This window comes from Mastigoproctus giganteus, chromosome 12, assembly GCF_048544385.1.
Source record: "Mastigoproctus giganteus isolate SK-2022 chromosome 12, ASM4854438v1, whole genome shotgun sequence".
NCBI classification, from domain to species: Eukaryota; Metazoa; Arthropoda; class Arachnida; order Uropygi; family Thelyphonidae; genus Mastigoproctus; species Mastigoproctus giganteus.
This window is the reverse complement of record NC_143586.1, coordinates 26276937-26297839: the sequence shown is the minus strand read 5'-3', so window position 1 is coordinate 26297839 and position 20903 is coordinate 26276937. Positions and strand designations below refer to the sequence as shown.

The window sequence follows — 20903 nt, the reverse complement described above, 5'->3', positions numbered from 1 at the left end:
GGCCCAACATCGAACCCTGGGGAACTCCACTAATAACATTTGTCCACAAAGAGCAGTGTCCATTGATTACCACTCTCAGTCATCTCCCACTCAACCATCCCTTTATCCATTGTAGCAACTTACCCCTTAATGCCATACCTCTCCAATCTGTACAGCAGTCTTCCATGTGCAACAGTATCAAAAACTTTCTTGAAATCCAAGTATATGATATCAAAATTATTTTTGGCATTCAGTTCTTTTGTGACTACATCATAGTATCCAATCAAATTGGTCAGACAAGACCTCCCTTTAATAAACCCATGCTATGTCTTACCTATTACTGCAGTCTTGTCTAGATGATCTTGCAATGCTTCTTTAACCGGTGATTCCATTATTTTCCCCAGAACAAGTTAAACTAACAGATCTGTATTTGCTTGTGTCAACTTTTAAACCCTCTTTGTTAATTGATGATACATTTGCATACCTCCAGTCCATGTGGACCTCCCCTGAGTCCAAGGAAGCTCTCATAGTTATGGCTAAGGGTTTCCTTACTTCCTTTTCTGCCTCCTTTGATGTAACTGGATAGATCCCTTCCACCCCAGGTGCCTTCCTTATGTTTAACTTCAACAATTTCTCCTCCACTTTGCTCTCAGTTATTACAAAATCATTTAGCTCCCTGTTAGAGTTTGATAAACTTCTGGCACTCCCCTAACTGAATAATTCCTCATGTGTGAATGTTGATGCAAAATACTCATTCAGTTTATCAGCTACCTGAGCATAATCATCAATAGTCAAACCCATCTATGTCAAGTGGTCCAATCTGATTCATCCCTTTCCTTCTAGAGTTTACATAAGTAAAGAACTCTTTGCTGTTTATCTTGCATCCTTTGCCAAAGATTTCTCGTAATCTGCCTTTGCCTGATTAACCTCCTTTGTGACTTGATTACAGACTGGTTATGCCTGCCATAGGCTTCTGTGTCACCTGATACTTTATATGCATCCAATACATTCTTCTTCTCTGCCACGAGCCTCATTAATTCATCTGACATCCATTTAGGCCTAAACCTTAAACAGTATTTCTTAGTTGGAATGAAAAGCCTAGTAGCCTCCAAAATTAAGTCCCTGAAGGCTTCCCATTTAGAATTCAACGTTGGTAACATCATCAGTTGATCCCACTGTACAGAATTTAAAAACTGTCTGAGACCTCTGTAGTCACCATTACGAAAGCAAAAGCCCTTCTCTTTAGCCTTGATAGTAGTTACATCTTTAAGTAATTCCCAGATCAGTACAATGTGATCACTGTCACCCAGTGGTTCCTTTATCTGCAAATTTTTAATGCATGAATAATCGCTGCTGATAATCAGATCAAGAGTATTACTCCTGGTTGCCTCTTGAACATGTTGCTGTAGAAAACAGCAACATGTTCAAGTTATAGTTACGCAACAGTTATAGTTACGCTGGTTATTTTTATTTTAATTTAGATAAAGAGTTTTTGTGGATTTTACTTACGATAGGTAAAACCGTTATTTTTGTTCGATTTTTGTAGCCATTGTTTTTGTATATAGGGAATTCAAAGTTTTTGTAGGGAATTCAAATTTTTTAATTGAGGTAGCTAGGTAGCTCTAACGCATAATTATATAGTAATACGCTTCACTGTTTCTATTTCATAGTTTCTATTCAAATACTACTGATATTTAATTTATTGATTTTATTAATTTAAACTACCATGCCCCGAACTAGAGCAGCAAAGCAACGGGCACAAAGTGGCAGGAGTGTTGTGACTCGGGGGAGAACTGAGGGGGACGATTCTCCAACGCGTCACAGCCTAAAAAAATGTGCAACTTGTGAAATGTTTGCCGAACTCTCTGGAACGGAACATGATATTGCCATGGGGGATGTCTTTGTGTGTGCGCGATGTAAAGAGTGTAAGGAAATCAGGCGACAACTCAGCGTTGTTATGGGCCTATATGAGAGTTTGAAGGACAGGGTGGATGCCCTCGAAGGAAATAAATTGAGGGGCCCATCAAGCTCTCAGCTGCCCACATCAACGCCAGAGCTTGCACTTGGTCATCGCGCAACACAGCGGCAAACCCCAAGGCAGAATGCGCTGGTCCCACAGGAACTATTAGTTGTTGGTGACTCTATTGTCAGGGAAACGGGGAACATGCTATGTAAAAAGGATAGGTGGAACAGGACCAGGGTATGTCTGCCAGGGGCAAAGGTTGATGACATTGTAGGGCAGATATCATCTTTCAAGGGCACAAAAGGTGATATAGTTGTACACGTTGGCACTAATGATATTAAGAGTAGGAGACCGGCAGAATTACTCAACAAGTACAGGTCACTGTTGAAAAAAAGCCGAGAATTAGGGTTGAATTTGAAAGTGTCTGCAATTCTGCCCAGACACGATAGGAGGGAGTATATGATGAGAGCCTTGTCGATCAATTTGGCCCTGGAAAGATTGTGCAAGGCTCAAGGGGTAGAATTTTTTTCAGCCTGGACTGTACTTGTTAACAGGAGAGATTGCTTCTACAGGGATGGGATACACTTAAATAGAAAGGGTGCAAGAATATTTGCTGATGCTATCGAGGCAGTGTTAGGTGGGTCGGAAAACTGCTAGCTTGGGGGGATACAAAGACTAATAGTTTAACAGTAACCGCAGGCAGAGGTGAAGGTGATTCTTGCACAACTTCTATTAGAATAAGAAGCGACCTGGAGCGAGGGGTGTTGGGGGTTTCAGGGACGGATGGCAGTCATCCTGGAATAGTTGGGTATATGGGATGTGTTAGGGTAACAAGGAATAGGCATAGGAGCATGTATGCTTGTATGTATACCAATGCTAGAAGTATAGTAAATAAATTTGATGAATTTGAAGTGTTGGTCAAGACATCAAAGGCGGATATTGTTGGGATAGCAGAGACGTGGTGTCACAAAGATATAAGGAATGCAGAACTGGAATTTGGGGAGTACAATGTGTACAGAAAGGATAGACAGGACAGAAAGGGAGGAGGTGTTATGCTGTTAATTAAGAAAAACATAAAATCAAAAGAAGTGCATCCAGTTGATAGAGATGGACAGTGCACTGTTGAGTCAGTTTGGTGTGACATAAGCACTGCAAAAGCAAAAATAAGAGTAGGAGTGTGTTATAGGCCTAATGACTCGAATGAGTACAATGAACAATTGTACAGAGAAATAGAGTGGGCCAGTAAATCAGAATGTCTTATAATGGGGGATTTTAACTTCCCAGATATTGACTGGAACTTGTGGGTTGGTCACTCACACGCTAGTCAGACTTTTGTGGATTTATTGGATGATTGTTTTCTGCAGCAGCATGTTCGAGAGGCAACCAGAGAAAGTAATACTCTTGATCTGGTTATCAGCAGTGATCATTCGTGTATTAAGAATTTGCAGATAAAGGAACCACTAGGTGGCAGTGGTCACAGTGTGCTGAAGTGGGATTTACTCAAAGAGGTAACTACCGTCAGGGGTAAAGGAAAGGGTTTTTGCTTCCGTAAAGGGGAGTACACTGGTCTCAGACAGTTTTTAAATTCTGTACAGTGGGATCAACTGACGATGTTACAAACAGTAAATTCTAAGTGGGAAGCATTCAAGGAATTAATCGTGGAAGCTACTAGACTTTTCATACCAATGAAGAAATATTGTTCAAGGTTTAGGCCTAAATGGTTATCAAATGAACTAATGAGACTCGTGACAGAGAAGAAAAATGCATGGGATGCATATAAATTATCAGGCGACGCAGAAGCCTGTTGCAGATATAAGCTAGTCTGTAATCAGGTCACAAAGGAGGTTCGGCAGGCAAAGGCGGAGGGTTTGAGCCCGTCACCACCAAATACGGAGGATGCGGAAAGGTCAAGGAATGACCACCGCATATCCCGGAGCAATATGGCCTTAGTTGCTAATGCTCCTAAAAAAAAAAAAAAAAAAAAAAAAAAAACCAAATAACAAAGCAAAGGCGGATTACTAGAAATCATTGGCAAAAGATGCTAAGAAAAACAGCAAGGATTTCTTTACTTATATAAACTCTAAAAGGAAGGGAATGAATATGATTGGTCCACTTACTCGATGGTTTGACTGTTGATGATCCTGCTCAGATAGCAAACAAACTGAATGAGTATTTTGCATCTACATTCACACGTGAGGAATTATTACAGTTTGAAAATGGAAGAAGGTTATCAAATTGTAGCAGTGTGCTTAATGATTTTGTAATAACTGAGAGCAAAGTGGAGGAGAAATTGTTGAAGTTAAACATAAGAAAGGCACCTGGGGTGGATGGGATCTATCCAGTTATATTAAAGGAGGCGGCAAAGCAACTAAGCAAACCCTTAGCCATAATTATGAGAGCATCCTTGGATTCAGGGGAGGTTCCCACGGACTGGAGATGTGCAAATGTATCCCCAATTCACAAAGGAGGTTCGAAGGGTGACACGAGTAATTACAGACCAGTTAGTTTAACTTCTGTTCCAGGTAAAATAATGGAGTCACTGGTTAAAGATGCATTGCAGGATCATCTAGACAAGACTGCAGCAATAATTCAGACACAGCATGGGTTTGTTAAGGGAAAGTCTTGTCTGACAAATTTGATTGGTTATTATGATGTGGTGACAAAGGAACTGGATGCAAAAAATAATTTTGATATCATATACTTGGATTTCAGGAAAGCTTTTGACACTGTTGCGCATGGAAGACTACTGTACAAATTGGAGCAGAATGGTATTAAGGGTAAGTTGCTACAATGGATAAAAGGATGGTTAAGTGGGAGAAGACAGAGGGTGGTAATCAATGGGTGCTGCTCTTCGTGGACTAATGTTATTAGTGGAGTCCCACAGGGTTCGGTGTTGGGTCCACTGTTGTTTTGTATATTTATCAATGATATTGATGAAGGTATATCAAGCTTAATGTCGAAGTTTGCAGATGACACGAAGGTTGGCAGGGTTGTTAATGACAGTCATGGCAGTGTGCTACTGTAACAGGATCTAGATAATTTGGGCAGATGGGCTAAGAAGTGGCAACTGAAGTTTAACCTTGACAAATGCAAAGTACTGCATATGGGTAGGAGTAACCCCAGAGAAACGTACCAACTGTGTGGTACTACACTTAAGGTGGTAGAAAATGAAAAAGACCTGGGAATAATTGTGCAGTCAGATATGAAGTTTTCTGAGCAATGCAGACAGGCTGCTAGGGCAGGTCACGGGGTTTTGTCAATGATATATAGGAATTTTGCTAGCAGGGAAAAGGAGGTGATTGTCCCTCTGTATAAGGCAATGGTCAGGCCACGCCTTGAGTACTGCGTACAGGTCTGGAGGCCTCATTTTAGGAAGGATGTAGATTTGCTTGACCCTGTACAGAGAAGAGCAACACGATTGGTGAGGGGAATGAAGGGATCCTCTTACCAAGAGAGGCTTAAGTTCTGCAAATTGCAGTGGCTGGAGACTAGGCACCTGCGCGGTGATCTGATTGAGGTGTATAAGGCCTTGAATGGGTTGAGCACGCTGAATTCTGATGGGATCCTCCCACTTGTTCAGAATATGAACCTACAGGGACATAAGTTCAAATTAAGAAAGGATAGATGTAGAATAGATGTGCGGAAATTTGCCTTTAGCCAGCGGGTGGTTAATTGCTGGAACAAACTTCCATCTGTCGTTGTGGAAGTTGATAGGTTAAATAAATTTAAGGAGGAACTGGACAGGCATTTGGAGGGTATGGTGTGATTTTTTTTTATTTTTTTTGGCTGATGCTGCATAAGCTCCTACACTTGCTTTCTTGCATCAAGTGCCACTACTACTACTACAGTCATCCAATAAATCCACAAAAGTCTTGCTAGTGTGCGAGTGACCAACCCACAAGTTCAAGTCAATATCTGGAAAGTTAAAATTCCCCATTATAAGACATTCCGATTTACTGGTCCACTCTATTTCTCTGCACACAATTGCTCATCATACTCAACAGATTCATTAGTCCTATAACACACACCTACTCAATTTTCCTTTCCTGGTGCTTATTTCACACCAAACAGACTCAACACTGCATTGTCTACCAAAATCAATTGAATGCACTTCCTTAGATTTTGTGTTTCTTAACTAACAGCATAACCCCTCCTCCCTTCCTGTTCTGTCTGTCCTTCTTGTACACATTGTACTCCCCAAATTCCAATTCTGCACTACTTATATCTGTGTGATACCACGTCTGTGATATCCCAACAATATCTGCCTTTGATGTCTTGACTAGCACTTCAAGCTCATCAAATTTATTAACTATACTCCTAGCATTGGTGTACATGCAAGTTTACATGCACCTGTTCCTACTCTTAGTTACCCTAAAACAGCCCATGTATTTACTTGTTCCACTATGACTCCCAGCAGTCCTGGAAATCTCCATTACCTAGCTTTCCAGGCTGCTGCTCATTCTAACAGAAGCAGTGCAAGAATCACTTTTGCCTCTGCCTGCAGGCACTGTTAAACTTTAATCTGTATATCCCCCCCCCAAGCTAGCAATTTTCCGACCCACCTAACACTGCCTCGATAGCATCAGCAAATATTCTTGCACCCTTTTTATTTAAGTGCATCCCATCTTTGTAGAAGCAGTCTCTCCTGTCAACAAGCACAGACCAGGCTGAAAAAAATTCTACCCCCTGAGCCTTGCACACTCTCTCTGGGGCTGAATTGATTGACAAGGTTCTCATCATATACTCCCTCCTGTCGTGTCTGGGCAGAATTGCAGACACTTTTACATTCAACCTTTGAACTGTTGACTTTTTTTAATTCAAACTTTTAACTATTGACTTTTTTCGACATTGACCTGTACTTCTGCAGATCTCTTACTGTTAATGCCATTAGTTCCAAGTGTACAACAACATCACCTTTTGTGCCGTTAAAAGATGATATCTGCTCTACAACATCATCAACTTTTGCCCCTGGCAAACATACCCTGGTCCTGTTCCACCTATCAAGTTACCACCTGTATAGTTCTTTTAGTATACTTACATCTTTTCATGAACAGTAAACTAGGTAAAATTATTTATTTTAAAAATATAAACTTAACTTTTTGTATTATGATTATATACTTTAAATTAGTGACATTTCATTCATTTTCAAATGAGACTGTCTAACAGGAGAAGATACCCACGTCTCCTTAGCTGAGCTACTGCAGAACCACCTTGGATTGAGATCAAATATCCACTTCTCACCTTTTCATATTGTTGTTAGTAGGACGCCAACTATATGCTACTGAACAAATGAGAATGGACTGCTAATATGGGACTAAACCTACAAAATTGGATAACTTGTAGGCTAAAACTTATCACTGTGGCAGGACAAAGTGGTTGAAACTTATACTGGCTTGGCCATTGCCAAGCCAGTATAAGTTTCAGCCACTGGTTATTCTACATAACATATATATATGCTATGTAGAATAACCATCAAGATAGATACTATCAAACAGATTCATAAATGGCAAAGAAATGGAATTAGCAGGAGGACTGAATTTGATATATTAGAATAGCAGGTATTACAGGATGGTGAATACAGGTAAACTGCAGCTAAAAATTATATCATTTTTTCCAAAAGTAAGATAGAATATAAGGAAGAGGTAACATTAGGTTTTAGAAATAGTTTAGAGGAGGATTTAATTGGCTGAGGATATGTGGGCAGAATTCTAGGCAGAAAGTGTGCCAATGAAATTTGTCTGTTTGTGTGACCCAGTGGAAAAGATGAAATAAAGTAAATAAATAAAGGAAAGGAGTAGTATCAAAGAAAGAATAGTATTGCTTGGTGGTTTAAATGACAGGATAGGAAATTACCATTATATCTACAGATTAAAATTAGATTACATTATAAAAGTACTAACTTCATATTTTAAGAGCAATAATTTGTTTATTGACTGATTTGAGGAACTGTACATCCTTCAAATCCAGTATACTAAACTGTTTATTTGAAGTCTATGTTTTTGAAGCCACTTTGGGATTCTAATATTAGGTCAAAACAAAAAAAACAAAAAAATGAATATTATTACCTTCTGACAGAGGTGAAAATAAACTTTGTTTCCTTTTATTGATTTCCCCTAATCTCTCTCTCTCTCTCTCTCTCTCTCTCTCTCTCTGCAGCCAGGTTTATAGGCTCTGATTCTGAGTTTAACCCCCACACTCCAAGTACCTAATATCTCTTGATTTAATTCTTTCCAAAGAACCAACACTCCGAAGGGGGTGGTGTTAGACTTGGAACCAAAGCCTATTAACCAAAGCCTAGTGACATAAATAATTCTAAAATTTTAGAATTATTTATGTCACTGTTATACCTTTGAAATGTGATCCAAAAAGTTTGGGGACTGAACTAATATTTGTGAAGTGATGTAGTTACCAGCCATTGGGATAGATATCCTAAGTAGTTTACTTCACACTGCATGCATCAGCTCTAGTGCTTTTGCAGTACAATAGCACTGGAAGCCTTCCTGATCTGTTGCTTTTTAGAATTATTCTGAGCAGCACAATGCAACCAGACAGTTTTTAAATTCTGTACAGTGGGACCAACTGATGATGTTACCAACAGCAAATTCTAAGTGGGAAGCATTTAAGGAATTAATCGTGGAAGCTACTAAACGTTTCATACCTATTAAGAAATATTGTTCAAGGTTTAGGCGGTGCCTCCGTAGCCAGGTGGGCAGGAGCGGCAGTGCGTAGCACACGCTTATTGATTAGACCGGGGTTCGAGCCCGTGATCACCAAATATGGAGGATGCGGAAAGGTCAGGGAATGACCACCGCATATCCCCGGAGCAATATGGCCTTTGTTGCTAATGCTCCTAAAAACCAAATAACAACAAGTCAAAGTTTAGGCCTAAATGGTTGTCAAATGAACTAATGAGACTCATGGCAGAGAAAAAAAAATGCATGGAATGCATATAAATTATCAGGCGACACAGAAGCCCATGGCAGCTATAAGCTAGTCTGTAATCAAGTCACAAAGGAGGTTAGGCAGATGAAGGCAGATTACGAGAAATCTTTGGCAAAGGATGCTAAGAAAAACAGCAAGGATTTCTTTACTTATATAAACTCTAAAAGGAAGGGGATGAATCAGATTGGTTCACTTGATATCGATTGTTTGACTGTTGATGATCCTGCTCAGATAGCAAACAAACTGAATGAATATTTTGCATCTATATTCATGCATGAAGAGATATTAAAGATTGAAAATGTCAGAAGGTTATCAAATTGTAGCAGGGTGCTTAATGATTTTGTAATAACTGAGAGCAAAGTGGAGGAGAAATTGTAGAAGTTAAACATAAGAAAGGCACCTGGGGTAGATGGGATCTATCCAGTTATATTAAAGGAGGTGGCATTAAGCAAACCCTTAGCCATAATTATAAGAGCATAATTGGACTCAGGGGAGGTCCCCATGGACTGCAGATGTGCAAATGTATCCCCAATTCACAATGGGGGATTGAAGGGTGATACCAGTAATTACAGACCAGTTAGTTTAACTTCTGTTCCTGGTAAAAAAATGGAGTCACTGGTTAAAGATGCATTGCAGGATCATCTAGATATGACTGCAGCAATAATTCAGACACAGCATGGGTTTGTTAAGGGAAAGTCTTGTCTGACAAATTTGATTGGATATTATGATGTGGTTACAAAGGAACTGGATGCAAAAAATAATTTTGATATCATATACTTGGATTTCAGGAAAGCTTTTGACATTGTTGCGCATGGAAGACTACTGTACAAATTGGAGCAGAATGGTATTAAGGATAAGTTGCTACAATGGATAAAAGGATGGTTGGTAATCAATGGGCACTGCTCTTCGTGGACTAATGTTATTAGTGGAGTCCAACAGGGTTTGGTGTTGGGTCCACAGTTGTTTTGTATATTTATCAATGATATTGATGTAGGTATATCAGGATTAGTGTCAAAGTTTGCAGATGATACAAAGATTGGCAGGGTTGTTAATGACAGTAATGGCAGTGTGCTACTGCAACAGGATCTAGAAAATTTGGGAAGATGAGCTGAGAAGTAGCAACTGAAGTTTAACATTGACAAATGCAAAGTACTGTATATGGGTAGAAGTAACCCCAGAGGACCATACCAACTGTGTGGTACTACACTTAGGGTGGTAGAAAATGAAAAAGACCTGGGAGTAATTGTGCAATCAGATATGAAGTTTTCTGAACAATGCAGACAGACTGCAAGAGCAGGTCATGGGGTTTTGTCAATGATATACAGGAATTTTGCTAGCAGGAAAAAGGAGGTGATTGTCCCTCTGTATAAGTCAATGGAATGGTCAAGCCACACCTTGAGTACTGAATACAGGTATGGAGGCCTCATTTTAGGATGGAGATTTGCTTGAGCTTATACAGAGAAGGGCAACAAGATTGGTGAGGGGAATGAAGGGATCCTCTTACCAAGACAGACTTAAGTTGTGCCCATTGCAGCGGCTGGAGACTAGGCACTTGCGCAGTGATCTGATTGAGGTGTATAAGGCCTTGAATGGGTTGAGCATGCTGAATTCTGATGGGATTCTTACACTTGTTCAGATTATAAACCTAAGGGCGCATAAATTCAAATTGAGGAAAGACAGTTGTAGAATAGATGTGCAGAAATTTTGCCTTTAGCCAGCGGATGGTTAATTGCTGGAACAAATTTTCATCTGTTGTGTGGAACTTGATAGCTTAAATAAATTCAAGAAGGAACTGGACAAACATTTAGAGGGAATGGTAGTGTGAATTTTTTTTTTTTTTTTTTTTTGGCTGATGCTACCTAAGCTCATACTCTTGCTTTATTGCATCACATACCATGATTACTATTACCACTGTAGAAGTTTTTAGTATTCCTGGTTTAAGTTTGATCATGCAGGACAAATTTATAATGCACTGTACTGTGCATCAGAAAATGTGATAAGCATGATCCTCACAACTGATTGAGATTGACTTGCTTTTTTTGGCTGAGAGAGAACAGTATTCCATTGAGAGGAATGGAAGGCTTTGGGCCTTCAATTTTGCATACAGTCATATAGCTCATCAAGTAATGTTGGAAGAAATAAAATGTGGATCAATAGCAGCATGTTGATGAAGGTGTGACTTACCCATTCTCTGTGAACATCAGTGAGGAACAAACTATAGTTATATTAAAAAAATTAAATATTGGTTATGTTAAAAATTTGGCTGAAATGCATCCTGAAATTTTCCTTGGTGATTTTAATGTCCACAACTCCAACTGTCTTCCGTTTTCTAGTCACATCGACCCAGCTGGTCGAGATGCTGAGAGGCTTTTGCAATTACAAATGATCTTGCACAGATTGTTCATTTACCTACAAGAATACCGGACAATCCTAATCGTACAGCCAATACGCTTGATCCTTTTTCTCACAAACAACCCTTCTAAGTACACGGTCAAAGTGAGAGGTCCTTTAGGCACTTCAGATCACAACTTGGTGATTGTCTCTTCTCCAATGGAACCTTTATCTCATGGCTATTCCCAACCTCGTGTTGTTCGGCATTACAAGAATGCGAAATGGGATGACCCGCGAGACTTCTTTTCTTTTCCTTGTTCGGATTACTGTTTCAAAAGTTCTGATGTCAACGTTTGCTCAGATCGTGTCAGTGAAATTATTCTTGCAGGAATGGAATCCTTGATCCCACACTCCACTATAAAATCTCGTCCTTTATCTAAACCTTGGTTTTCCAATAAATGTGCTAAGGCTGTTCAAGAGAAGAATATTGCATATCGTAATTGGCTTGTTTCTAATTCTTCAGTTTCATTTTTTGCCTACACCGAAGCGCGCAACAATTGTAAAGCAGTTATTAACCAGTCCAAACTAGAGTTTGAACAGGCTAAGAGTAGAAAACTTGCTTCTTGCCTTATTGGTAGCCGAGCATTCTGGTCTCTTGCCAAAGCTATTGGCCGCAACTTTTGCCCATCTCTGCTCCCACCTCTGTCCAAACGAGATAGTCCTGTTGTCACTTCAGCCAAGGATAAAGCTGATCTGCTAGCATCCCATTTTTCTTTCAACTCGTGCATTAAAGATCTTGGTAAAACACCTCCCACTATTCCCAACGCGCTCCATTCAATGCCTCCTGTGGTCTTCCATCAAAAGGATGTCAGAAGGATTTTGACGAATCTTGATGCTAAGAAAGCTCCAGGTCCCGATGATATTCCTCCACTTGTTCTCAAAACCTGTGCTCCTGAACTTACTCCTATTCTTTGCCCCCTTTTTTCACTTTCTTATTCCAAAGGTGTTTTTCCTTCTGCTTGGAAATTTGCTCATATCCAGCCAGTTCCTAAAAAGGGTGACAAATCCCTCCCATCCAATTATTGTCCCATTGCAATGACTTCTACTCTTTCTAAAGTAATGGAGAAATCAATTAACCGCCAACTCTTAAACTACCTAGAAATTTTCCATCTAATCAACGATCACCAGTATGGATTCTGTCAGTGTTGATCCACTGGTGATATTCTGGCTTATGTTACCCATTTATGGACTAATTTAATGGAAAGGTTTGGTGAAACCCAAGTAGTTGCTTTTGACATCTCAAAGGCTTTCGATCATGTTTGGCATAAAGGTCTTCTAAACAAGCTTCCATTTTATGGTTTGCCAACTGTTTTTAGTAATTGGTTATCCAGTTTTCTCTCTGATCGCTCACTGAGGGTGATGGTAGATGGTTCTCTGTCTTCTAACTTCTCCACTAATGCCGGTGTCCCCCAAGGTTCAGTTCTTTCCCCCACTCTTTTCCTCTTGTATATTAATGACCTTCTTCCATTGACTGGAAATCCTATCCATAGCTTTGCCGATGATAGCACATTGTTCCACTTTCAATTTTGAGAAACCTTGTCCTGCTCAATCAGTTTCAACTTCTCGAAAATCTGCTACCAATTCCTTAAATGCCGATCTTCAGGTAATTCTCCAGTGGGGCAAAGACAACTTAGTTGATTTCAACCCTTCTAAAACTCAGTCTTGTCTTATATCTCGCAAAAAGGATTCTTCTGCTCCTATGCTTATCTTTAGTGACATTCCGATTTCTATGCAAAATGATATATCTCTTTTGGGGATTACCCTGACTTCTAATCTCTCTTGGCACAAGCACATTACAAATATTGCTTCTTCTGCATCTAAAAAATTTGGTTTTCTCTTTCGCTCTCGACGTTACTTTTCTTCCAAACAGCTGCTCACTCTGTATAAATCGCAAATCCGCCCTGCCATGGAATATTGTTCCCACATCTGGGGTGGTGCCCCCAAAACCTCCCTGAGGCTTCTTGATTCCATTCAGAAGAGGGCAGTTAAGTTAATTAATGACTCATCTCTAACAGAGTCTCTGCACTCGCTGTGTCATAGACGTACTGTGTCTGCTGCATGTCTTTTCTACAAATACTTCCATGGTCACTGTTCTTCTGAATTTGCTTCTATAATTCCCGCTCTCTCTCTCTCTCTCTCTCTCTCTCTCTCTCAAAACACTCCAAACACGTGCCAACATCCATTTACTGTCCAACTTCAAACTCACAGAACCAACTTTTCATCTTCCTCGTTTATTCATTCAACTGCTGTTTTCTGGAACAACCTTCCTTCATACGTATTTCCTGAAAATTATAGTCTACAGAAGTTCAAGTCCAATGTCAACAAATATCGTCTTTCATCTTCTCAACCCCCAACCCAACCCAAGCACGGTACTAAGTACTATAGGTTCTAACACCTCTCATGTTTGTGGTTTACATAAAAAAAAAAAAAAATCCTGAACGTTGTGTTAAAATTGATCGAGATGTCATTCGTGGAACAGTTTTGCTAGCAACTTTATGGATGGCTAAATGCTGATTGTTTCTGATTAGATCAGAAACATGAGCAATTGAATATCATTGGTTTTGAAATTGAAGAGCAGTTAGAGCGAGGCAGCTCATCTTTGATAGACAAGCAGCTCTCTTTAAACTCTGAACCAAGAAACATCTTTGAACAACCGTTCAGCAACTTCGTCAAAAGTTGTTTTTTACATTTCATGGGTTTCCGTTTTGTACTTTCCATGATTTGAAACATTGATGCAATTCACACCCACAATTAAAATCACTCATTTTAAAATGATGAAACACATAAAACACCATTCAGCATGTGCTAATTCACAGTGATTGTAGATAATTGAGTGATTTATACATTACTATTTCTAGATGGATTATCAAATATGTTCCAACAACTCAGAACTCGTTACAATGCTGCCATATTATGAATTCAGTCTCCAGACCTTTTGATTACATTTCGCTTGTGGAATTCTATAGAAGTAATGACTCATGAGAATCATCTGCAGCAATTCTTCCAGATCTAGTCTAAACCATAGTTATGTTGAAAAATTAACTTAAATTTAAAAAAGATTACAACATACTTGATAAAACTCTGTTAATAACAGTGGCTTACTTTTTGCAGTATCAGTTTTAAATGTACAACAGTTTTAAATATAGTTGGCAAAGTGCGAATATATAAAGGGGAAAGTTTGTCTGTCTCTTTTCTACCTGGATCCAAGGGTGTACAACCAAACTTGACATGGAAAGCTCCTTAGAAAAGCACTTTTGAATTCAAACATTGTATGCTATGTTTGGATTCAAAATTGATGTTCCCTGAGATTCCCCTCTCCAGATGCTGTTCAGTACAGCAAGTGGAGCTCCATCAATTCCTCCTTTTATTCAGTGGGCAGTCAAAAATTTTGACTGTTGGTGGTACTTTTGTCCCTAGATACTATAGTGCTGGGCAATGATCCTTTTGATTAAGTTTTTTACCATCAAGGTCATTTTACCACCCAAGGGCTCAGCTAACCTGGATCACAAATCTTAACTGATATTTAAGTTATAACAAATTGGCCTATAAACCTGTAATGGCTATCAAAGCCCTTTGTCTTGGTGGTCATAAAGCAATTTTCGATCAATTTTTCATCAAAAATATGTTTCAAAGTGGTTAAATATTTTAATAAGTTTTTAATTCCAAAATAATTTTGGAACACTTTGAAAAATTATTGAATTTCCTCATGCATTTCAAGGAATTTTAGTTAATAACTAAATAAAACCTTAATTAAAGATATATTTTTACTTACTATTTTAAAAACCTATAAGCATAAAATTAACTTATACAGGGTGTTTCAAAAGCGATGGTCAATAATTTAAAGTGAACTGTACAGACTACAATATGCAAAAAAGCCTAGTAAACATGGGTCCTTAAGTGAATTGTTTTTGAAATATTACACATTTCTAGTTGGGATCCACCACTGACAAGGTGAACTATAGAGTTGGTCAGTGCTCTGAGACGTAGCAGGCATACTAGTACTTGTCAAAGGATAGTCAACATGGAAAGAGGTTACAGCAATGAAGAGTATATGGACACCCGCTTCATGTATATAAAGCCAACGGCAGTGCACTCAAGGCTGCCCGTTTGTACCAAGAAGAATTTCCCCACCTAAGGCAGCCCAACAGGTGCACATTCATCAGGGTATATCAGTGCCTTAGAGAACATGGGCACTTCGCACATGGAGTACGAGCAGGTAGGCCCAGAAGCATAACACCTGATGTTGAGGAAAGGGTGTTAGAAAGAATAGAACAAAATCCAGGAATTTCGACCAGGAGGGTTGCTCTGCAAGAGGGTGTACTGAGTCATAGCAGTATTTGGGGAATTTTACATCGCCAGTTACTGTACTCGTAGTACCATATCCAGCGTGCACAAGGTATCAGCAGTACAGACTACTCTCCCAGAGTGCTCCCATAGTCAGTGGCAGATCTTAACAGAAAATGTGCATTATCTCAAAAACGGTTCATTTGTGGCCTGATGTTCACTGGGACTTTTTCGCTACTTTTAGTTTGTACTTTTTACCCTTAAATTATTGACCATCATTTTTGAAACACCCTGTATATGGATAATATAAATTTTATATTATCCATACATAAGTATATCTCAATCATATTTACATCATGGCCATATTCAAACAACACATTAGAAATGTTTTCAGTGTCCGACACACTTATCGACTTATCACTCCTGTGCTATCTTAAATCCCTCAATTATAAATTATTTCAGTTCAGAAAGTTTCTTAGGTTTGTTCTGTGTACCTGGTTGTGTGTTGAGCGATATACATCTTGTAGTCTTAGTTAACATGAAATACCTACTATAAGCAACACCACAGATAGCAATGCAATCCATGGTTTTACTTATAGTAGAGTTTCACCTCAGCATTTTTTCTTTGCATGCCTCTTGACAATCCTGATTCTTTTATCTATGGAGGATTTAAATTTGTTGCCATTCTTCACCAATGTTTGTAAGAAAATAAAGAATATAGGTTTTAAATGAAATATCTTTTATATGTTTAGAATTAATATAGTTCAAATGTCTTTATATACTTTTGGACTAGGGACATTCTAGGTTCAGTTTGTAGTGAATGATTTTGTGTAGTGGGATGTAATAGTTTTTAATTTCTCATATTTATGCATTTTGTGTACTTTCAGGTGCAGGAGTTCAGTGGAAAACAATAGCTCACCCAGCTTCACCAGATGATACTGTAACTCTTCAAATGCTGTTGTTAATATTAGTTGCAGATTCGGTATTGTATATGATAATAGCCTGGTACTTAGATAATGTTTGGCCAGGAGAATATGGAATCCCTCTTCCATTTTATTTTCCATTCACAGTATGTATTTGTTAATATATAATGAAGTTAATGTAATTTTGCTAATACTGATTAGAATTCTAGTAATTATAATATCTAGGTTTTATATCTGCAACCAGTTTTATTCTGCTTGTTTTTATTTGAAGTTTAAAAATAATTTATATTAATGAGTATTTCCTGCAACAGTACAAAGTTCCAAAGAGTGCTTTTGGAGGTCAGTGGTTTTTGGATTTTTCATAGTATCATATTCCAGGTTTCATATAAAAAAATCACATAATCTAAGTTTATATAGCTTGACATAGTGCAAAATATGGCACAAAAAATGAAATGGAATAAAGTAGTTTTATTTATTAGTATTAGCAGTGGCAAAAAATTATGCCAGGAAACAAACTTATACATCATTAACAAAAAAAAAAAAAAAAAAACTACCCACTTCATTTGCTCATCCTTTGTTATAATTTGTCTACTACTTTAAATATTTCCAAACTGCTCACTTTACAACACCAGATAGCAGTTTGTTCCCACTTACTTTGTGGTTGAAAGCAAAATTTCACAGATCTCTCCTGAAACAACCCTTTTTCCAATTTAAATGTATTGTGCCTAGTTTCCAAACACTGAAATTTACAGATCTTAAAATCTTTCTTGGTTTGTTATTTGGTTTTTAGGAGCATTAGCAACTAAGGCCATATTGCTCTGTGGATATGCGGTGGTCATTCCCTGACCTTTTCGCATCCTCCGTATTTGGTGGTCATGGTCATTCTTGGTAAGAATAGCCTTTTGTGTACCCCTAACTAACCTTGTTTCTCTTCTTTGCCTCCATTCCAACAGACCTACATGCTTCCTAAAATGAAGTTTCCATACCTGTATGTAGTACTCAAGATGTGACTTAACCATTGCCTTATACAGTATGATTATTCACCAAAACATATTTCACCTTAAATGTAATGTTATCCCCCCATAAATAAATCGCTGTCCCTTCCATAATCCTTTTTGGAGTATATACATAGATATATATTTTTGTGTTTAGGCCCCAAGGAGTATGTATGGATATATACATAAAAATGTATATATCCAAGATTGTTCCAACTATGTTTCAAATAATGTGTATGTGTATGTATAGTTGGAAATAACTGCTTATATCCAACTATGTGGAAATAAGCACTTATTTCCAAAGGTATGTGTGGATTATCCTGAAACCTCTATATAAATGCTGCTACCTGTATCCATGTTTCCAAGTAATTGTAGATACAGTTTATAATAGATAGCAGCATGAAAATAACATTTAAAATTGGAGGAGTTCACACCTATCAGCCATTGTCAGATTTGGGTTTACAAAAATTTTTTAAATTTTCTGAAATTGAATCAAGTGATTTTTATATGATTATTTTTAAAATTGGATTTGGGTATGACTTTTGACACTTACACTCTGTTAGGGCAACTATGTCAAGGTAAGAACAAATTAATATTTAAAAGCACTTATTTCCAAAGGTTTAATTTTTATAACTATTCAAAATTCTATGAAGGAACTTATTCTAAAGAACCTTGCGAGTGGAACACTTTTTTTTTTGTGGGAAAGGGGTCTCTTGTATTAGGTTATGTATGGGGTGGGATGTGCAAGCATGTGCCTTAGCTTAGACTACACAGTCTCTTTCCTTATATGCGTATCACTGTCAAGATATGAACTATGATATATAATCACCAAATATACTAACTTGAATGGTGGTGTAAACCACCCTCCATTTTTTAAAGAGCTCTCTACGGCACAGACAAATCACAGTAACAAATGGGAATGTGTGCACTACATATCAAGTCAATAAAGGAGTCCTACAAGGCGGTGTATTGTCCACCATATGGAAGTCTGTTCCAGCAATCAACTATCCACTGGCTAAAGGCAAACTTGAGCACATCTATTCTACAACTGTCTTTCCTCAATTTGAATCTATGCCCCCACAGGCCCGTCACCACCAAATACGGAGGATGCGGAAAGGTCAGGGAATGACCACCACATACCCCGGAGCAATATGGCCTTAGTTGCTAATGCTCCTAAAAACCAAATAACAAACAAACAAACAAACAAATAAACATGCCTCCACATGTTCTTAGTCTGAACAAGCAGAAGTATCCCGTCAGCATTGAGTCTGCTCAAACCATTCAAGGCCTTATACACTTCAGTCAGATCACCTTGCAGGTGCCTAGTTTCCAGATGCTGCAACTTGCAGAACTTAAACCTTTTTTCCTAAGTGCACCCCTAATATAAACAAGTAAAACAGTATTTAGTTTTACTTGTTTATATTTATTAAGCCTTAAGCAGATTACGAGTTATTAAATGTATCGTTTAAGTCTGAAAATAAGTATTACATGTATCATTAGCATTAGTTGTGAGGCATATGATGCAAGAAAGCAAGCTTATACAGCATCAGCCAAAAAAAAAAAAAAAACACGCCTTCCCATTTCACTCCCGTTCTCTCTACTCGTTCTAGCAGCAACTCTACATCCTTCCTAAAATTGAGCCCTCCAGACCTGTACTCAGTACTCACGATGTGGCCTGACCTTTGCCTTATACAAAGGAATAATCACTCCTTGTCTCTGCTAGAAAAATTCCTATATATCATTGACAAAACTCCATGACCTGCTCTGGTTTTGACAATGTTAAACTTCAGTTGCCACTTCTCAGCTCATCTGTCTAACTTTTCTAGATCCTGTTGCGGTAGCATACTGGCTTTACTGTCATTAGATGAACAGTGCAATGTTGAGTCAGTTTGGTGTGACAAAGCACTGGGAAAGCAAAAATGAGGATAGGAGTTTTTTTGTAGCCCTAATGACTCTGATGAGCACAATGAACAATTATACAGAGAAACAGTGTACCAGAAAATCAGAGTGTCTTATAATGGGGGATTTTAATATCCCATATATAGATTGGAACTTGCACAATAGTAAGGCTTTTGTGGATATATTAGATGATTGTTTTCTACAGAAGCATGTTTGAGAGGCAACAAGAGGGAGTAACACTGTTGATCTGATTATCAGCAGTGATTATTCATGCATTAATAATTTACAGATAAAGGAACCACTAGGTAGCAGTGATAACAGTGTACTGATGTGGGATTTACTTAAAGATGTAACTACCATCAAGGGAAGGGTAAAGAGAAAGGCTTTTGCTTTTGGGAAGGTGACTACAGTGGTCTTGAGATTTTTTTTAGGTTCGATAAAGTGGGACCAACTGATGATGTTACAAAATAGCAAATTCTAAATGGGAAGCATTCAAGGAAGTAATCTTGGAAGCTACTAGGCTTTTTGTTCCAACTAAGAAATACTGCTCTAGGTTCAGGTCCAAATGGATGTCAGATGAACTAATGAGACTCGTGGCAGAGAAGAAAAATGCATGGGATGCACATAAATTGTCAGGTTACACAGAAGCCTATGGTAGATGCAAGCTAGTCTGTAATCAAGTTACAAAGGAGATTAGGCAACCGAAGGCAGATTATGAAAAATCTTTGGCAAAGGATGCAAAGGAAAACAGCAAAGACTTCTTTACTTATATAAACTGAATCAGATTGGTCCACTTGATATCAATGGTTTGACTGTGGATGATCATTCTCAGATAGCTCGCAAACTAAATGAGTATTTTTCATCTACATTCACACTTGAGGAGTTATTCAAGAGGAGAGGGCCAGATGTTTATCAAACTCTAACAGGTAGTATAAATTATTTTGTAATAACTGAGAGTAAAGTGGAGAAGAAATTGTTGAAGTTAAACATAAAGAAAGGTACCTGGGGCGGATGGGATCTATCCAGTTATATTAAAGGAGGCCAGGAAAGTAAATAAGCAAACCCTTAGCCATAATTATAAGAGCATCCTTGGTTTCAGGGGAAGTCCCCATGGACTGGAGATGTGCAAATGTATCTTCAGTTCATAAAGGGGAATCAAAGGGTGACAAGTAATGTCACCCTTTGATTCTATTAGTTTGACCTATTATTTTGACTTCTTTTCCAGGGAAAATAATGGAGTCACTGGTTAAGGAAGCATTGCACGATCATTTAGACAAGACCACAGCAATAATTCAGACACAGCATGGATTTCTCAAGGTGAAGTCTTGTCTGACCAATTTGATTGGATATTATGATGTGGTTGCAAGGTAACTGGATGCAAAAAATAATTTTGATATCATATACTTCGGTTTCAGGAAAGCATTTGATACTGTTGTGCATTAGTATTAGTAGAGGCATATGATGCAAGAAAGCAAGCTTACACAGCATCAGCTAATATAAAAAAAAAAAAAAAAAACCCCTTCCCAT

The 20903-nt window shown here is 38.3% G+C and overlaps 1 protein-coding gene across 1 annotated transcript in view; it reads left to right on the top strand.

Moving 5' to 3' along the window:
• LOC150076806 (phospholipid-transporting ATPase ABCA3-like) overlaps positions 1 to 20903 on the top strand; it is a 354775-nt gene that overhangs the window by 134351 nt on the left and 199521 nt on the right. Inside the window, exon 8 of the mRNA XM_090385684.1 lies at positions 16447 to 16628. Within this exon, the coding sequence (XP_090241810.1) occupies positions 16447 to 16628 (182 nt within the window). The remainder of the gene's footprint in view (positions 1 to 16446; positions 16629 to 20903) is intronic.